Here is a 20,963-nt window from a genome sequence, read left to right as displayed (position 1 = left end):
CTCAAACTTCATATATATTTACACATATATATTATTTATACTCAAACTTCATGGCTTCCTTCATGGCTCAGTGGCAAAGAATTTGCCTGCCAATGCAGGAGATACCGGCTCAATCCCAGGGTGGGAAAGATACCCTGGAGGAGAAAATGGCAACCTACTCCAGTATCCTTTCCTGGGAAATCCCACAGACGGAAGAGCGTGGCAGATTACAACCATGGGGTCACCAAAGAGTTGGACACGACTAAATGACTAAACAACACAACATACATATATATAAACGCTTAAATGTATATATACACATATAAACACACACCATATATACACATGCATATAGCTAGGTATGAGATGCAGAAATGTGTATTAACATAACGAGTAAAAATTTGAATTTGTCTGTCTCCATGTATATTAATATTCTCTTGCAGTTGCAACTAAATTATGAAACAAGAAGTACAGATAAAGAGAACTGTTAGAATACTACCTCTAGTTCAATGGTCAGTTAATTCAGTTCGAAATAAATAAGCTCTGTCATGACCTTGAGGGGTAGAATGGAGGTGGGGTGAGAGGAAGGCTCAAGAGGGAGGCAATGTATGTATACACACAGCCGATTCACTTCACCGTACAGCAGAGACTAACACAACATTGTAAAGCAATTATACTCTGACCAAAAAGGGACCATTTATGGAGAAACGTTTAAGGAAATAAATAAATAAGCTAAAACATATTTATATATATGTAAAACCAATAATTTCAAATGCCTTTGATTAATATAGATTTCTTTCATAACTAACATTTTTAGTTAAGTGTTTCTTCTTCCTTTAGACTTTACACAGTGGTATTTTTAACCTTTTGGAGAGGAAATGAATCACAGGAAAGTGCCTAGAAATACAAGATTCCCTTTCAAGAGGCTGCCAGCAACAGGAATGGCGATGGATCCAATTTGGAAATGCAAATTATTTCCCCTTGAACTTGTTACCACTAATGAGCCGCAATTTTCAGCAGACTAATTCAAAATGGATAAAAAAAATAATCTTTCAAAACTGCTAAATGCCATAGTCTCTAAACTAAATAATAATGTTTCCTCAAATTGACAAAAACATTACCACTTTGGGGCAAAGACAGAAAAGGCACTGCTAATTTTAGCTGTGCTGTTTTCTAAAGTAATCAGATTTTTAGGACATTGAAGAAATGACAAAATTTTTAGAGTATTGCTAAATTTAATTTTTTTTTTTTGAATGGCATTATTGGTCTATAACTGAGCAAATCATTTGTGGAAAATTAGAGAGAAAGCTTCCTAACATTTACTTCAGTACAGAAAATTGAATTTGTGGGCTTCTTTCAAGGATTATTTATTTGTTTATTCCTAATGAATTCTGTGTTCATTAGAATATTTGCAACTGGTTCAGTAAGCTTCTGGGCCTGCATACACACAAGAAATATAAGGAGGTCTCCCTGATAAAACAATCCTCAAATACATGTGACATTCCCTTTCATTAAGAGTGTTATTTGTGAAAGGCCACTATTCCAGGAAGATTCAGCCTGTCAATAGTCATATTTCACTGTGCATTCCTCTTCTGATTATAAAGCTAATAGTGAAAACCCTTGCATTGGAGTAAAACCATAACTTCCACTGCTTAGTAGCTGTGTGACCTTGGGCATGTTAATTACTATCTAAGATCCTCAGGTTTCTTATTTGTGAAATGGAAAACATGACCACCTACTGATAAAGGTACTTGGGAAACAATTACATTAAATAACAGTACCTAAGAGAGCCCATGACTATTCTTATCACTAACTGAATGTATTTTATGCACTAGGTGACCTGTGCCCCACAAGCATGATCTACTTCTATTTCCACAACAGGTGGAGATGATGGATGAGTGAGCCTAGCCAAACAGGAAGTTTGGTTCCAACTAAGAGGAGGATCCACGCAAGGATGTTTCAGTTTGTGATTTAAGGCCAAGAAGATTGGAAGGTGACACTAGGAAAGGGTAATGGGACAGGAGGCAGGGGGTTGACAGTGCGAGGGAACAAGAAAACCTCTGGGATCTAGTTTCTATAAAGTCTTGATGACTCAGCTTTGTCCAGAATGTCCAGTCCTGCTCTAAAAGCTTGTTACAAATAGAGAAACAAATGTTCCTTATATTTCTTAAGATATTTTCAAATTCAGAACAGTTACAATTCACAATTATATAAATTTAAAAACAATAAGAAAAGAGTTTAAAATGTTGCCAGGAGTCTCAACAATATAGGGAAATGAACCCCCAAAAAATGAGTTTTATGTTTAAAAAGTAAACTTTGTATGGCAAAGTAGAGAAAGGAGAACAACATTCCCTATTTTAGGTGAACAACTTGGTTATATTTTTTAAAAAAGAAAATAGAATGACATATACCAAACTAAATTTGTATTCTCAGCAGGAAAAAAGGTTAAATATATAATAAAATCCAAACTTCAAAGTCTGACCCTTCCTTAGCATTTCCTTGTCTAATTTCTTATTTAGACAATTAAGTCTAACTGGTACAGGCATAGTTGGTTGAATAGTCTTGACATACTTGGTGGAATAAATATTTTAAAATAGTACCAACAAATTTGGTTGAATAAACATTAACTTACTTAAGAGCACTTAATTGAAAGCAATATTTAAAACACTACTTGAGTTTGTTAGCTTGTTTTAGTCCTACTACTTTTGAATTTAGAAGCAAAACATTATTTTAAAAGCAGGTATAGTCAGTAAAAAAAAAGTTAGAAAATTATAGATTAAATTATCTAAGACTGAAAATGAGCCTTTCTTCCACTCACTCAAAATACATTTCACAGCTTTTCCAGGAAAAGATTGATCAGAAAAAAATATGGAGCCTCTGAGTAACAATTTTAAGAATAGTTTCAACTAACACCCTCTTCTGATAGCACAAAAGAATTGCACTAGTTAAAAAAGACATTACATATGGACTGTTACAAATCCCCAGAAATGGTCAGAATTCTTCAGAACTGGCCACAGCATTTGTAAAGAAGGCAAGTTTTATCTGTTACTGTGACCAACACTGGGAAAGGCTGTGCTACCTTGTAAAGAGATGTGGGTGCTCACGCTCATAAAGACCCACTCTTAACTTGGAGGAAATTTCAGTTCTGGGAACTGTTCTTCCTTTCTAAAAAGCTATTACATATTCTGTTTATACATACTCTGCAAAAACCCCAATGGAAAACTAAAGGATGCACCTTTTAAAGAACCTTAAGAAGAGTTTTCCAGGAAAAAAAAAAAAATGTAACTTAGAAACTGACAGTGTTTATAACAGACTGCTCCCTTTTATTTAAAAGAGAGAGAGCACTCAAGTTTCTGGGTGATTTTAATTATGTTCAAAGAGGTAATATCTTTTATTTTTTTGAGGTAATACCTTTTCAAGAAGTTAAGAGCAACAGTTTTGTGTGCCAGCTTTTTGCACAGGAAGTGAAGAAATCAAATATCCCCAAGAATGTGCATGTGGAGAAAGAACCAGCATCGAATATTCCATTTAGTTTAAGGAAAATTACTATCAGAGACCTAGGAAGTACGTACTTAACACTTTATAAGAAAGGGATGCTATATTGCTGGGCACAATATATACCTAACAAACAAACAAACAAACAAACAAAAACTTTCATCTGATGTCGTGTCCCAAAGAAGTAGAATACATGGATCCAAGAACCTGCCTCCAAAGGTTCTTCCCAAGCTAGGGATTGAACCCATGTCTCCTGCATCTCCTGCACTGGCAGGATACTTTACTCCTGAGCCACTTGGGAAGCCCCCCAGTTTGTCCCATTAACATGCTGCTAAATTGTCCTCCCAGGAACAGAGGCCCATCACAGTCATGAAGGACACCCTCCCTAGACAAAGGAATGGATCTGAAGATGCAAGATGTGAACCGAGGCAGATGTTCTAGAGCCACCCACTCGCATCCCCTTTCCAAAACGAAAGGCTTATTCTCCAGCTGCTATGACTGTCAGAAGGCATCCCTCAGTGGTCAGCTCTCTAGGGCATCTTCAGCCTGTTCTGATAACAACTGTCCAGCCGAAATTACATTTTCTTTGTGTAGCCCGAGTCCTAATGATCTAACAGTGCAGAAGCACAAGGGCTCAGTTCTCACTGCCCTAGCTCCCCAGAATCTAGAAGTGTCAACACCGTGAAATGGACTCAGCTACTTAAGCAAAGATGAACTGGATACCTGCATGTGTGTGTGTGCAGTCATGTCTGACTCTTTGCAACCCCATGGACTGTAGCCCACCAGGTTTCTCTGTCCATGGAAATTTCCAGGCAAGAATACTGGAGTGGGTTGCCATTTTCTCCTCCAGGGGATCTTCCAGATCCAGGGATCGAACTCTCAGCTCTTGCATCTTTGCATTGGCAGGGGGACTTGTTTTTAATTGGAGGATAATTACTTTACAAAAGTAATTGTACATTACAAAATTGTGATGATTTTTGCCATACATCAACATGAATTGGCCATAAGTAAACATGTCCTCTCCACCCTCCCACCTTCCTCCTCACCCCATCTCTCCAGGATGTCACAGAGCCATGGCTTTGGGTGCTCTACATCAGACATCAAACTCCCACTGGCTATCTATTTTACATATGGTGAAAGATGGGCAATGTCGCTCACCATTGGAGAAGTGCCAATTAAAACCACAAGGAGGCAGGCAGTTTCCTTACCACTGCACCACCAGAAAGTCTGTGTAATTGCACAGTGATTTATAATCCACATCGCACCGTGCTTTCTCAGTCCTGAGGGACATTAGAATCACCTGGAGAGCTTCTGAAATATACTGACATTTGAGCACCACCTCCCAGAGATTCTGACTTCATTGGTTCGGTGTGGGACCAAGCACGGGTGTTTTCTAAAATATTCCCAAGATGATTGAAGGGCAGCCAGCATTGAGAAGCACTGCAAGACTGCACGATAGCAAGCCAGGCACCCTGGGTGTCTATCTCCCTTGAACTCCCATTTTCACTCAGTTTATAGTCACTTGCTGTATCCAAGGGCTCATGAATCCCGACAGGATTCATTGTCTGGCTTGTAGGAAGTTATTCTAGAAGACTGCTTCACTGTGATCTCCATCTTCTGGTGTTTTGGTTATGCTTTGTGTTGATTTTTCTGTCTGGCTGTTTCTGTGTTCCTAACCTTGGAAATCTGTCTTTTTGTCATTTTGGCTGCCTAGATTCTTGTTCTTCAGCAGCTCTGGTTTTCAGCAACGGATGTTCCCTAGAGGGTACCTTACTGGCCTCCAACTCTGGAATTCCTGATTTACTAGTTGGTCTGATCTCTGCAGGGCACCTCATACATCAGAGTACCCTCCTCTGCCCAAGGATCCATGCAGACAAGAAAAACAACAAGTCAGGACATTTGCTGCTTCTTACAAGTATGTTGGCCTTGGTACCATATACTTGTGAGCTTCCCATGTGGCTCAGTGGTAAGGAATTCAGCTGCCAATGCAGGAGACGCAGGTTCTATCCCTGGGTTGGGAAGAAGGAAATGGCAACCCGCTCCAGTATTCTTGCCTGGGAAATCCCATGGACAGAGGAGCCTGGTGGGCTACAATCCATGGGGTCACAGAAGAGCCAGACACAACTTAGCGACTAAACAACAACAAGCCATTTACTTAGCACCGTCTACTATGGACCATATAGTTAGGAAGGCTTCCCAGGTGGCACTAGTGGTAAGGAAACTGCCTGCTGATACAGGAGACATAAGAGACGTGGGTTCGATCCCTGGGTAGGGAAGTTCCCGTGGAGGTGGGCACAGCAACCCACTCCTGTATTCTTGCCTGGAGCATCCCACGGACAGAGGAGCCTGGTGAGCTGCAGCCCATCGGGTTGCAAAGAGTTGGACACAACTGAAGCGGACTTAGCACGCATGCACAAAGTTAGAAGGGCTGATTCTAATACATTTTCCAGGAAAACTTCAAATTCATCCACTTTATTCTTTTATATTTGCTAGCAAAGACTCATGTACCCACAAAATGAAAACCCTTCAAATAAACTTTCATCCCAGGAATAGACTCTATTTGGAATCCCTTCCATTTACCACCACGTTCAATTACCAGATGGTAATCTCTACTCAAGCTGGGGCTGAATTTCCTGTGCTTCTCTCTGAGCTGATGAAAACTCAGAACAACTAATGATTCCTCATGGGAGTTCTGTGAGTGCAGAGGAACCTCTGCATCTCCTTTAAATAAACAACCTTATCACTGACAGATTGTTAATGAGACAGATTCCCTTCCAGTCTTCTTTACCTATCTGTGACCTCCATGGCAGAAGAATTTCCACTATCGACTCTTCAAATCATTTTTCATATTTTACTGCTGTGTGAATACTAAAACCTAATGTTTGTGAAAGCTTTTCTTTACATTACATTGTAAAAGCAATATTGTACTCACTGAAATCATATATATTTAGGGATTCTTTTTAAATTAGCTTTAGCCACAATTATAAAATAGAGACTCCTTGCAAAATAATTCTTTCCCTGTGCATATTGGCTGCTGGGTATGATATTCAGCTATTTATGGTTGTGTGTCACAAATGTAATCACTTTTTTAGAAGAGATGATTAATGCCATCTGTCATCTCAAGAATGACTTCAAAGACAAAATTTTTAAAACGAGAGAAAGAAAGGAAATGAAAGGAAGGTCCTTTAACAAGTGCATGGTCTGCTTAAATGCTATAAAAGTGAACATTCCAGACCAGTAGCCTTTTCTTTCTTCTAAATCTTATGATCTCTGTAATGCCTTTTCACATATTTTAGGCTAACCTATTCTCCTATCCTAGTTCCAAAGGTGTATTTTTGCTCAATTTCTTTTTTTATTTCTTTCCATTGTAGATTCTGTTCACCTATATGGACTCTACCACATAAATGAAAACACCTTCTAGTAACTCCTAAGATCTCTTTGCTGAAATTTTTCTCAGCTTAAATGCATTCTTGCCAAGTGTCTGTTTGAGGTAGCCATTGTTTTTTGTGAACTGAGAACTTCCAGATGTACAAGCTGGATTTAGAAAAGGCAGAGGAACTACAGATCAAATTGCCAGCATTCACTAGATCATAGAGAAAGCAAGGGAATTCCAGAAAAACATCTACTTCTGCTTCAATAACTATGCTGAAGCCTTTGACTCTGTGGATCACAACAAACTGTGAAAAATTCTTAAAGAGATGGGAATACCAGACCACCTTCCCTGCCTCCTAAAAACCTGAATGAAGGTCAAGAAGCAACAGTTAGAACAGGACATGAAACAACAGACTGGTTGGTTCCCAAACTGGGAAAGGAGTATGTCAAAGCTGTATGTTGTCACCCTGCTTACTTAACTTCTGCAGAGTGCATCATGAGAAAGGCTGGGCTGGATGACTCACAAGCTGGAATCAAGATTGCCAGGAGAAATGTCAACAAGCTCAGATATGCAAGTGATACCACTTTAATGACAAAAAGTGAAGAGGAACTAAAGAGCCTCTTGATGAGAGTGAGAGTGAAAAAGCTGGCTTAAACCTCAACATTCAAAAAACTAAGATCATGGCATCTAGTCCCATCACTTCATGGAAATTAGAAGGCGGAAATGTGAAAACAGTGACAGATTTTATATTCTGGGACTCCAAAATCACTGTGAATGGTGACTGCAGCCACGAAATTCGAACACACTTGCTCCTTGGAAGAAGAGCTATGAAAAGTCTAGACAGTGTATTAAAAAGCAGAGACATCACTTTGCTGACAAAGGTATGAATACTCCAAGCTATGATTTTTCCAGTAGTCATGTATGAATGTGAGAGTTGGACCATAAAGAAGGCTGAGCACCAAAGAACTGATGTTTTCAAATTGTGGTGCTGAGAGTCCCTTGGACTGCAAGATCAAATCTGTCAGTCTTAAAGGAAATCAACCCTGAATATCCATTAGAAGCACTGACGCTGAAGCTGAAACTCTAATACTTTGGCCACCTGATGCGAAGAGCTGACTCACTGGAATAGACCTTGATGCTGGGAAAGATTGAGGGCAGGAGAAAAGGTTGACAGAGGATGGTTGGATGGCATTATCAACTGAGTGGACATGAGTCTGAGCAAACTCTGGGAGATAGTGAAGGACAGGGAGGTCTGGAGTGCTGAAGTCCATGGGGTCACAGAGTTCGGACATGATTAGGGACTGAACAACAACAATAACATTGTTTTTAAACTATAGCAATTGAAGGAAGGGTAATCTATCTTGGAATGCAGGAGACCCAGGTTCGATCCCTGGGTCAGGAAGATCCCCTGGAGAAGGAAATGGCAACCCACTCCAGTACTCTTGTCTGGAGAATCCCATGGAGGGAGGAGCCTGGTAGGCTACAGTCCATGAGGTCACAAAGAGTCGGACACGACTAAGCGATTTCACTTCATTTCAATCTATCTTTTAGAATTATAACATGCAGGAGGTACAAAGCAGAATTTTCACTAGGTAGTGAATTTAGATTTCACATGACTGTCAGTTCTTCAGTTAGCAAAATTGATTTTATTCCTCTATTCTATTTTATTTAAAATAAAATTAAAAAAAATTCCAAAGCAAAACCAAAGCAGTCTTGAAAACTCAAAAGAAGAAAAAATGTAGTATTCTGTGGTACCACTTAGAGAAATCTTGTGACCACAGCATGAATCTTTTTTAAAAAAATCATAGACAAAAAGAAACTATACAGTATTCTGGATTTCTGATCTTTCTGGCTTTTGTGACTCCAAAGATTAAAAAGATTCAGGACCTTCCCTGGGAAATCAGTTCACCGCAAGAATCTTCTTATTCATGTCAATCTTAATTTTTTCTACTGCGGTTAACACTCATTGTTCACTTGCCAAAACAATTTTTTTTAATTTATAAAAGGGATACATTTTTACTGACAAAATTAACATAATGCAAAAAAACTCAAAGAATAAAAAATCAACAATTTAATCACCCAATGGTATTGAAAACATTATATATATATAAGTATATACATACATGTATGACATAATTGAGTATATACATTTTTTTGTAATCTGTATACTATCGAACTTTTTCTATCTCATAAAATATTTTAACCTTATGTTAATGGATTTACAATAATTTATTTAAGGCAAATTAATTTATCTTTATTTAAGCCACTCGTGTCTTCTCTATTATAAATAATGTTGCAATTCTACTTGATAAATATTTATACCAGACACGATTTTTCCTTAACAGACGGTCGCACAAGGAAATATACTAAGTATTCAGAATAAACTTTTGAATTCGTGAAAAAGAATGATGGTTATTATTACATTTCTTTTAAACAACTGATAAAATAATCTAAGTACATGAAGTTTAAAAAAAAAGCAATTACCTTGTGAAAAAAGAACAGGATGAATTTTAAACCCTCCTCCATTTTTCAACCGTTGAGGCAGTTGTTCAAAATGGTAACTATCAATGTAGAAGTAAATTTTCAGAGCTTGCCGGCTTCCTTCTGCTTGATAAGTAAGAGGAACATCTAAAATGACATTTAATGTTATATTACTTCCTATTATCAGGGTATGTTATATAGCATGTTTGTTAAAAACTAGTATTCATCAATTACTTTACATTAAAAGTACCCATTTATATTAAGTTCAGGTTTGGAATACTTAACAGCACTATTTGGTGAAAGAGTATTAAATCAGGTTCTCATTAGCTAATGCAACAGATTTATTATTGTACTGTATATAAAATTCTGAAACAGAAAACTTCGCTACACTTTGACACACCAGATGTCTCAGTTAACTAAATGAGAAGTTTAGATACACGTGGTTTGGAATCAAAATCTCCCAAGGCAGCTGCCTCATTCATATTTTAGTCACGATGACTCCTTGGGGTACACTTGTGAAGTAGTGTGCAAGAAACTGAGTGCATAGCAACCATTATCAAAATTAGCACGGGTTTTGCAAACTCCACTCTCTGAGCACCAGATCAAAAATGCATTACCTCTGTCCCTGCCTGACAGTCATTAGACATTATCTGTTTAAACTCTTTTAGCTGCTTTCAAAGATCCTAAATTTAATTACTCACAACAAAACTCCAACCAACTTGAAAAGCTGGAATGCTGCAGTACTATTTCACAGTGTTATCATAAATCCTTCTTACTACGATACTTGTCCGTGACAAATAACTTCCACTTCATTAAAAAAGAATGCAAACTCTTCCTAAAAGGCTACAATAGTCACATTAACCAGTTTAAAATTAAGGCCAAAATAGAGTAAGTATTTAATATATGTTCTTGACTCAATATTATTTTTACCTTGCTTCTTGAAATAAAACTGTATAAAAGTAGAGCTCAAGATTAAATACCATAAGTGATCACAGATTCCAGGTTTCTTACTAAACGTATCTAATTCTGCATATCAATAGAGGACTTATTGTATTAACATCTACAATTTCTTTTTATACCATATAATTATGGTTATTTTTTGTTTTTTTTTTTTTAAGGGAGACATGAAGAAATTGAGGTTAAGAAAGAGAATAAACAAATTTCACAGTTGAAGATTAAGAAGTTAAGTGCATTTTAATGAGTAGGAAAATTCTTTTTTTTTCTGGTACTAAAATTAAAGAAAAAAGATGCATGAATATTAAATAAAGATTAAAATATACAAAATAGTTGTATCTTCTAGTTCCCCTTTCCATACAATGTCTTTCATATATATTATAATTTTGTTAAATTCTATCCCTTAGTTCCAACATAGTCAATCTCTGTATTTCCAAATGGATAATGTTATTGGAAGGAAAATGAGAATGCAGCAGTATCATATTACTGGGTTAGCAAAGCACAAATAAAGATGCAACACCAGGAATTAGGAAACTGAAAAATGATTGAAAATGATCAAGTATACTAAATCTAAAATGTGGTTAAAACTAAGAGTGCTATGTGAAAGACTTTTCCTCAAGGTATTTGCTACATATGTAAAAGTACAGGCGATGCTAGTGGTAAAGGATCTGCCTGCCAATGCAGGAGACTTGAGACCTCGGTTCTATCCCTGGGTTGGGAAGATCCCCTGGAGGAGGACATGGCCACCCACTCCAGCATTCTTGCCTGGAGAATTTCATGAACAGAGGAGCCTGGCAGACTACAGTCCATGGGATCGCTAAGAGTTGGATATAACAGCAATTAACACCTTCATTTTCACTAGTTACATCATATAACATGGGAAATATTTTGTACTTTCTCTATACCAAAGTGGGTCAGAGTGCCCATTTATTCCTTTGTATCTCTCACTAGTAGCTAAGGTCCATGCCAACAGGGATTTTATTTTACTTAATCAATATTATATCCCTAGAACTTGGTTCAGTACCAAGCATGTTATATACACCTTATAATTATTTGTTCAAAGAAAATGAAATATCTTTAATCCAGATATTTCAGTTCTACTTGCTTGGCTTGCATTTTTCTTCAGAATCTTATTGTTCTTTAATGCAAAAATAAGACTGTGAATAATGCTAAATGGAGCTTTTTTAAAAGGACACAGATTAATAAAGCAGAGACAGTGGCCTCAAATATTTACTGAATACTATCGTAAGCCTTACATAGTGCTGGAGACTTTCAAATACATAATTTTCTTTAAGCCTCACAATCCCATGAGTCAGGGAAAGCTAATATTCTCATGCTTGCAGATGAGAATGGAGCCCGGATATGAACTCTGATTTCTTGATGTCAAGGCCCAGTGTTCTCTATATGCTTCATGTTTCCAACCCTCTGGACTCAGTCCTTCCCTTATAGACACTCAGCCAACTAGTCTTCATCACAGTGATGCAAATTAGTCAATCTGACCCCTCTGCTTCTAGGCTTACAGAAAGATTAAATCACATGCAGTTAATAAAAAAGTTCTAGTTTTCTTACACTATTTCAATATGATGTGATGACACTTGGGTATAAATAATTCTCTTCTTTCTTAAAACAACTCAAAATAATAACTATACTATCATAACAGTTTAAATTTGCTTAGAATACCTAGTATCATAGCCTTGGAACTGACTTGTCACTGGGGAACTAACTTCAAAAGTTGAGATTATGCTTCAAGGGAAATATATAAAAATGTACTGCCACACAATATAGCACAATTTTTGTGTTTATTGTGTCTACATTTATAATGTTATTTATATAATGTCAAAATATTATGTACATGGTCTCAATTACTTTTAATATTTAGTATGTATTTCAATATGCCAAAGTTAAATCTCTCATAACGGCTGTACAGTAAATATTCTATCAAGCTTAAAATACTGGTTCATCTCCAGTTTACTCAACAGACCATTCACCAGTAATGTCATATTTGAATCATGGACAACATGCTCCTTTGAGGTCATGGTTCCTCAGGCAAAATTTAAAAGAAAAAGTATCAGGTTATATTGTGAAAATAGAGTTTCTCTGCCTTGTAGTGAAATTATTCCTACATTATTCAAGTAAATGAAAATATATTCTATATCTGCCCACAGAAGACTGTACAATTTGCCCAAATAATATTATCCTTATCAAATAATCCCCTTTACCAAACACCCGCCAGAATACAGCCTAAATCCCTAACATTGTAATTCATGTTTTTGTGCTCTCTCATTTATCAGTGGAGATGAAACTTTAATAAGATTCTATTCTCTCTGCCCTCATAATTGAATACATACAGGATGAACCACTTCCCATCTCCACAGCTACCCTCAAGGTCAAGTCACCATCATCTCTCACCTGGGTCACTGCAAGGCCTTCCTAAGTGGTCTCTCTGCTTCTGCCCTTGCCTGGTAAGGTCCACTCAGCAGCAGCACAGCAGCACAGGCTGCCTTTATTTAGTATGTGCCATTCCCCTGCTCAGTGGCTCAATGAGAAAGGCAAAGCTCATTCAAAGATGTGGCCTCCTCTTTGTCCTCAGCCCCTTCTCCTTTCCCCTCTCTGACTTTGCTCCAGCCACACAGCCCTCCCTCCTATCCCCAGAATGTGTCACACACGCTCCCACCTTGGGGTCTTTGTTCTCATTGTTTCAGTGGACCTGGAACACCCTTCTCCCAAATAAAGTAGGCCCTTTACTGAATTTCTACATTCACAGATGCAGAAATACATTCACGGGTTCTGCATTCACAGATTCGACCAACTGCATGTCCAAAAAAAAATTTTCAGAAAGCTCCAAAAAGCAAATTTGAATTTGCTTCTGATCAGCAACATTTTGCAGAGAAGGCAAGGGCAACCCATGCCAGTACTCTTGCCTGGAAAATCCCATGGATGGAGGAGCCTGGTAGGCTGCAGTCCATGGGGTCGCTAAGAGTCGGCCACGACTGAGTGACTTCTCTTACACTTTTCACTTTCATGCATTGGAGAAGGAAACGGCAACCCACTCAGTATTCTTGCCTGGAGAATCCCAGGGACGGGGGACCCTGTTGGGCTGCCGTCTATGGGGTTGCACAGAGTTGGACACAACTGAAGCGACTTAGCAGCAGCAGCAACATTTTGACCATTTACACTGGTATTTACATCAGAGCACTTATTAATATATTGGTATTCTAAGTGATCTAGAGATAATTTAAAGTATACAGGAGAATGTGCATAGGTTACCTGCAAACACTACACCATTTTATACAATACTTGAGCATCCGTGGATTTTGGTATCTGAGAGGTTCCTGGAACCAATTCCTGAGAGATAACTCTGTCTGTATGACTTGTTTCTGGTCTTCACCCTCCGTCTTAGAATGCTTCCCTCCCTAGCACGTTATTCACAGGCAACCTTTCACCCGCCCCTTTATTTTCCTTCTTTGTTCTTTTCTATGTCCCTTCATGCAGTCATATTATTATCTCCTAATTTATTATCAAATTAACTCTTTTATTTCCTGTAATATTTATCTCTGTCTGCTTAGTCCTCTACTCTACCCAGCACCTGGAAATGTGCTTTGCCATAGTAGGCATTTTAGAAATTTTTGATAAACGATTATCATTCCTGGATAACAAATTAAATGAATATTTATTGAGTCCCTATTTATTGTACTAGATATTGGAAATGTGAAAATAAATAAAAACCTTTCCAAGTTCTGAAGATACAGAGCTTCTACCATAATTCATAGGATCCTTATACTTACAGATAGACAAGAACCAGAAAAATAACAAACTGCTAAAAGATTTCTTGGCCCGATAGACACATTTTAAACCTATATGTGACAATGTTGAAGTGGTTTATAAATGATGATAACTTGCAGAAACTAAAGAACTATTTCTCTGAATGTAGATTTCTAAAAACAATGCCCTTGTTAGGCTTAACAATGGCAAATTGCTAAATGAAAGGGATACATTTCAATCTTTCAATTGAATTTCATAACTTCTTTGCAACATTAGATACAACCAAGTTCTGTCGAAATTTTTTTCTTCATTATGCACAAGTTTGTTTTTCCTTCTACTTTTATAACCATAAAACCTTTCTGCCTGCTGCACTCTATAAACTGAATTGACATTTGTTCATTCATCTCCTTGAAAAAAAACATTGTCCTTTTTGTTCCAAGCACTCTCTTGGGTACTGGAGATACAACAATGAACAAGACAGGAAAAAGTTTTGCCATCTTGAAAACTGTACAGGATGAATAAGTGAATCAAAATAGTTAATATGATTATATTTGTACACATTAAAATTTTTGACATGGATAAAATAACCTTTGATTTGTACTTTTAAGCTAGCAAAAATGTAAAATATGTGTCTACTCCTTCAGAATTAAATTATAAATTTTATCAATTATTGTCAGATCAAACAATTATAATGCCTTTCTCAACTGATTTGATCTAAATGTTATACAATGTGAGCATAACTTAGGTCTCTGTGTATTACTGGTTCTAAATGCTCCAGTATATTGCCTGCTAACACATTCTTTACAGGATCATTTGAAGAGGAGCCGTGGAAACCCAATACAGTCATTTCTGCTATATAATTGTTACATGTTAGAGCAAAAGCTTTGGATGCCTCAGAGATTATCTACATAGCTGGAAATATTAGGGCAGTTCTTTTATTAAAAAATATTGACATGAAAAAAAAAACAGCAGAAAGGACAAATGTTCTATCAACCCATTTATAAAATTCAGAGACAGAAAGTAGAATCAAGGTTAGCAGGGACTGGAGAAAGGGAGGAAGATAATTACTATTTAATGCATATGGAGTTTCTGTTTGGGAGGATGAAGAAGCTCTGCAGACGGATGGTGGAAATGGTTGCACAACATTTTGAACAAACTGAATTGTACATCGAAACTGATTAAATGGTAAATTTAATGGTATGTATGCTGCTGCTACTGCTAAGTCGCTTCAGTCGTGTCCAACTCTGTGCGACCCCATAGACGGAAGCCCACCAGGCTCCCCCATCCCTGGGATTCTCCAGGCAAGAGCACTGGAGTGGGTTGCCATTTCCTTCTCCAATGCAGGAAAGTGAAAAGTGAAAGTGAAGTCCCTCAGTTAGTGTCTGACTCTTCGCGACCCCACGGACTGCAGCCTACCAGGCTCCTCTGTCCATGGGATTTTCCAGGCAAGAGTACTGGAGTGGGGTGCCATTGCCTTCTCCGAATGGTATGTATATTTTATCACAATAACAAAAAAGAAAGAAAAGACAATCTTGAGTAGCACAAAATTTGCTGCACACACTCCAAAAAAGTTTTAGAGGTCAAACTAAGAGATAAAAACATAAATATAAAATTAGGTGTAGATTTAATGTATATATACTTTTTATCACTTCCCCAGTTGGTTTTATTATTTACATTAAAAATAATATTTTATATATAACTTAATCTTCATATCAAATATATTCATATCCAAGTTTTGCCATATATTGTTTGATAACAAAATAAATCTTATAAAACACATATGAAATATTTAACTACCTACTTGCAACCAGTGGTTCCTCTTCTGATGGTTTAAAGTAAAAAGAAACCTTTTCCAAATCAAACAGTGCAACCAGTGTGTCTTCTAGCATGGCTTGTTCATCTGTCTAGAGAGAAGAAAAACAATACATGATATGGTTGGATTGTTTGAGACAGAGCATAACATAACATAACACAACATCCCCAGACCAAAACTAGCTTCACTTGTGTTTTATTTACATACAAACCACATTATCAACATACCTAAGAACTTATTGCCTAAAATGAAATGAACTAATCCTCAGATTTACAAGTTTCTCTTGTAGCTTCATGTTTGTCTTTTCCTCTACTGTCTACATGATTCTGAATAATTTTTCAGTCTATTTTGTAGCTAGATTCTAGTTATACTGATTTTATCTATTAGTTACAGACACATGTGTACACATAAACACCTTATTTGCCTCCATATCTCTATAATCTTATAAGTGTAACAGCTGAAAAGTAAAAATACTGTTTTCTTAAAAAGCCACAGTACATAATGGTCATTGTATTTTACAATAAGATAACCTATGCATTATTCAATTTGCAATTTAGGAAAACTGTGATAAAATCAATTTGCATGTATGTGATGATTTTTCTTCCAAAGAGCCTGGGGACAAGAATCATTTTCACTTGCCTTTATGAGGACTTAATCTTCCCTGTTGGCTCAGAAGGTAAAGAATCTACCTGCAACCCAAGAGACCAATATTCAATCCCTGGGTCAGGAAGATCCCCTGGATAAGGGAATGGCAACCCACTCCAGTATTCTTACCTGGAGAATTCCATGGACAGAGGAACCTGGTGGGCTATAGTTCATGGGGTCACAAAGAATTGCTGGGAGGGATTGGGGGCAGGAGGAGAAGGGGACGACAGAGGATGAGATGGCTGGATGGCATCACTGACTCGATGGACGTGAGTCTGAGTGAACTCCGGGAGTTGGTGATGGACAGGGAGGCCTGGCGTGCTGTGATTCATGGGGTCGCAAAGAGTTGGACACGACTGAGCGACTGATCTGATCTGAGAGACTAACACTTCAACACTTTCAATCTAGAATGTTGTGAATATGAAATCTGATTTGTTTTAATCTTTCATTTCATTCCTATATTTTACAGTTGAGGTAGGTAAGACCCAGACTTAGTAACAAGTAATTGCATATCTCAGCATATCATCTTTTAGTACTGGGTTCTGGGCATCCTATTAGCAGATCAGTGTAGTATCAAAGTCTTGTACTAATTTCCTCATGAAAGAATAATTAACTTTATCATACACATCTTTTTTTTCAAAGGTAAATTTATTTCCTTAAGAAAATCAATGGTCCTTTTAAACAATAATTTTAACATGCTATGTCCTCATTTTTTAAATTTGCTGTAGCTTATAACCATATTTTGGGGGCAGCATAAGTAGAGGGTGGAGATGGTAAAGAATTTCTATTGTGTGGGAAAAAAAAAAACATGAAGGCAGCCCCAGACTCCAAAGAAGGACAGCATGGGTAACAAAAGGTTAAGAGCATCATCACTTTGTACCTCAGTTAGGTACTTAATATAATGGATGGTACACACTCAATGCTGGATAAAGGTTTATGAGATTCTTACTTTTTAAAGTCCGTTGGAGGGTAGCAAAATGCTATAAATCTGAAATTGTAGGGACAGGACTAAAGAATGAGCATTTTTCCAGTTAACAGGAATATATACACACACAGGAAGAAATGTCTCAAACAGGCATTGTAATACGTAGATGTGGTTAAAGTCATACCCAAGGACCTAGGACTGCGAGCAGCACCCAGAGACACATAGACTGCCAGTGACTGCAGCTCCCCGGGAGCGCTTCACAGTCCTAGGAGACTTTTATGCTCTTGTTACAGAGATAGAAAGATTATGGGTTTCCTAGACTTTTTTAAACAACCTTTGGATTTTTTAAATCAATTTTAAAAAATTAACTTGAGGATTGTTGTTGTTGTTTAGTTGCTAAGTCAGGTCTGACTCTTTTGTGGCCTCATGGACTGTAGCCTGCCTGGCTCTTCTGTCCATGAGATTTCCCAGGCAAGAATATTGGAGTGGGTTGCCATTTTCTCCTCCAGGAGATTTTCCTGACTCAAGGATCGAACTTGCGTCTCCTGCACAGGTAGGCGGATTCATCATCACTGCACCATCAGGGAAGCCCAACTTGAGGGTTATCAGACACCAGTACAACTCACATGTCATAAATTTCACCCATTTTAAGTGTACAGCTCAAGGGCTTTTAGTATATATACAGAGCTGTGTAACTGTCACCATCATCTGATTTTAGAATATTTTTCCCACAAGAATTGAACCTCCGTATACCTTCCCCCAATCCTTAGCTCCAGGAAATGACTAGCCTACTCTCAGTCTCTAAAATTTGCCTTTTGTATTATTTCACAATAATGTAATCAAATAATACTGGTTTATTTCTCTTACAATATTTTCAAGGTTTATCCATGTGGTAGCATGTATCAGTAGCTCACTCCTTTTTATTGCTTAATAATAGTCTATTGTGTGGATATACCCCAACTGATCATTCAGTTTTTGGACAATTGGATTGTTTTCACATTTTAGCTATTATGAATAATTTTTCTAGGAACATTTGTGTACATGTTTTTGTTAGAATATGTTTTCATTTCTCTTGGATATTACTTATGAGTAGAATTTCTGGGTCATATGGAAATCCCATGCTTAACATTTGGAGGAACTGCCAAAATGTTTTCCAAAATGACTGCTCTCTTTTACATTCCCTTCAACAGTGTATGAGGGTTTTAATTTCTCTACATCCCCGCCAACGCCTGTGCCTATCTTTGTCTTTTGGATTACATTCATCCACATCTCTGTGACACAGTATCTTATGCAGTTTTGATCTGCATGTCCCCAGTGGCTAAAGATGTTGATCATCTTTTCATGCGCCATTTATACTGTGTTTGGAAAAATGTCCATTCAAATCCTCTCTGCCTGCTTGTTAATTGAGTTGCCTTCTTATTCTTTAGTTTTAAAGGATTCTTTATATAATCTGGATATAAGCCAGTTACTAGATGCATGGATTACAAGTTTTTTTTTCCCATTCCTTTGTAGGTTTACTTTCAAATAAAAGTACCAGCACATAACAGGCCAATGGCAGGTATTAAGTAAGAAGAGAATATAAATGAAGCCTCATTAGCTACTTAATTCATTCAACAAACACTTAACGCCTACCATGTATTAAGAAGTGGGCAACTGATCTTATGTAATTTTTATTTGATAGGCAAGGAGAAATTAATATTTATTTTGTCTTAAAACACTTTTCACAAGAGGTGAAAATATGCTATAGGAATGAAATAATGATTAAATGATAATAATGAAAAATTACTTCTTCTCCCTTAGAAGAAATAGAGTAGCCCTCATAGCCAACAAAAGAATCTAAAATGCAGTATTTGGGTGCAATCTCAAAAAAGACAAAATGATCTCTGTTCATTTCCAAGGCAAATCATTCAATATCACAGTAATCCAAGTCTATGCCTCAAGCAGTAATGCTGAAGAAGCTGAAGCTGAATGGTTCTATGAAGACCTACAAGACCTTCTAGAACTAACACTAAAAGAAGATGTCCTTTTCATCATAGGGGAGTGGAATGAAAAAGCAGGAAGTCAAGAGATACCTGGAGTTACAGATAAGTTGGGCCTTGAGTAAAAAATGATGCAGGGCAAAGGCTAACAAAGTTTTGCCAAGAGAACGCACTGGTCATAGCAAACACTCTCTTCCAACAACACAAGAGGCAACTCTACACATGGACATCACCAGAAGATCAATACTGAAATCAGATTATATTCTTTGCAGTCAAAAATGGAGAAGATCTGCTGCTGCTGCTGCTGCTAAGTCACTTCAGTTGTGTCCGACTCTGTGCAACCCCATAGATGGCAGCTCACCAGGCTCCCCTGTCCCTAGGATTCTCCAGGCAAGAACACTGGAGTGGGTTACCATTTTCTTCTCCAATGCATGACAGTGAAAAGTGAAAGTGAAGCTGCTCAGTCGTGTCCTACCCTCAGTGACCCCATGGACTGCAGCCTACCAGGCTCCTCCATCCATGGGATTTTCCAGGCAAGAGTACTGGAGTGGGGTGCCATTGCTCTATATGTCAGCAAAATATAGGAGCTAACTGTGGCTCAGATCATGAACTCCTTACTGCCAAATTCAGACTTAAATTGAAGAAAGTAGGGAAAACAACTAGGCCACTCAGGTATGACCTAAATCAAATTGGTTATGATTTTACATTGGAGGTGACGAATAGCTTCAAGTTAGTGTCTGAAGCACTATGGACAGAGGTTCATGACATCGTATAGGAGGCGGTGATCAAGACCATCCCCAAGAAAAAGAAATGCAACAAGGCAAAATGATTGTCTGAGGAGGACTTACAAATAACTGAGAAAAAGAAGAGAAGCAAAAGGCAAAGGAGAAAAAGAAAGATACCCATCTGAAAGCAGAGTTCCAAATAATATCAAGGAGAGATAGGAAAGTCTTCCAAAGTAATCAGTGCAAAGAATTGAAGAAAACAATAGAATGGGAAAGACTAGAGATCTTTTCAAGAGGGAACTTTTCATGCAAAGATGGGCACAATAAAAGACAAAAAGGGTATGGGCCTAATAGAAGCAGAAGATATCAAGAAGAGGTGGCAAGAATACACAGAAGAACCATAGAAAAAGATATTAATCACCCAAATAACCATGATGGTCTGATCACTCAACTAGAGCCAGACATCCTGGGGTGCAAAGTCAAGTGGACCTTCAGAAGCATCACTACAAACAAAGCTAGTGGAGGTGATGGAATTCTAGCTGAGCTATCTGAAGTCCTAAAAGATGATGTTGTTAAAGTGTCACAGTCAATATGTCAGCAAATTTGGAAAACTCAGCAGTGGCCACAGGACTGGAAAAGGTCAGGTTTCATTCCAATCCCAAAGAAAGACAATGCCAAAGAATGCTCAAAGTATCACACAATTGCACTCATCTCACATGCTAGCAAAGTAATGCTCAAAATTCTCCAAGCCAGGCTTCAATAGTATATGAACCAAGAACTTCCAGATGTTCAAGCTGGATTTAGAAAAGGCAGAGGAATCAGATTGCCAACA

General features: G+C 37.6%; 1 protein-coding gene across 1 annotated transcript in view; it reads right to left on the bottom strand.

The window, feature by feature from the left end:
• Positions 1–20,963, bottom strand: part of PREX2 (phosphatidylinositol-3,4,5-trisphosphate dependent Rac exchange factor 2) — a 293,528-nt gene that overhangs the window by 66,108 nt on the left and 206,457 nt on the right. Inside the window, 2 exon segments of the mRNA NM_001192526.2 lie at positions 9,332–9,475; positions 15,846–15,948. Of these exon segments, the coding sequence (NP_001179455.1) occupies positions 9,332–9,475; positions 15,846–15,948 (247 nt within the window).

Source organism: Bos taurus, chromosome 14, assembly GCF_002263795.3.
Source record: "Bos taurus isolate L1 Dominette 01449 registration number 42190680 breed Hereford chromosome 14, ARS-UCD2.0, whole genome shotgun sequence".
Taxonomy (NCBI): domain Eukaryota; kingdom Metazoa; phylum Chordata; class Mammalia; order Artiodactyla; family Bovidae; genus Bos; species Bos taurus.
Note: the sequence above shows the minus strand (reverse complement) of the source record. Positions and strands in the feature narration are given on the sequence as shown.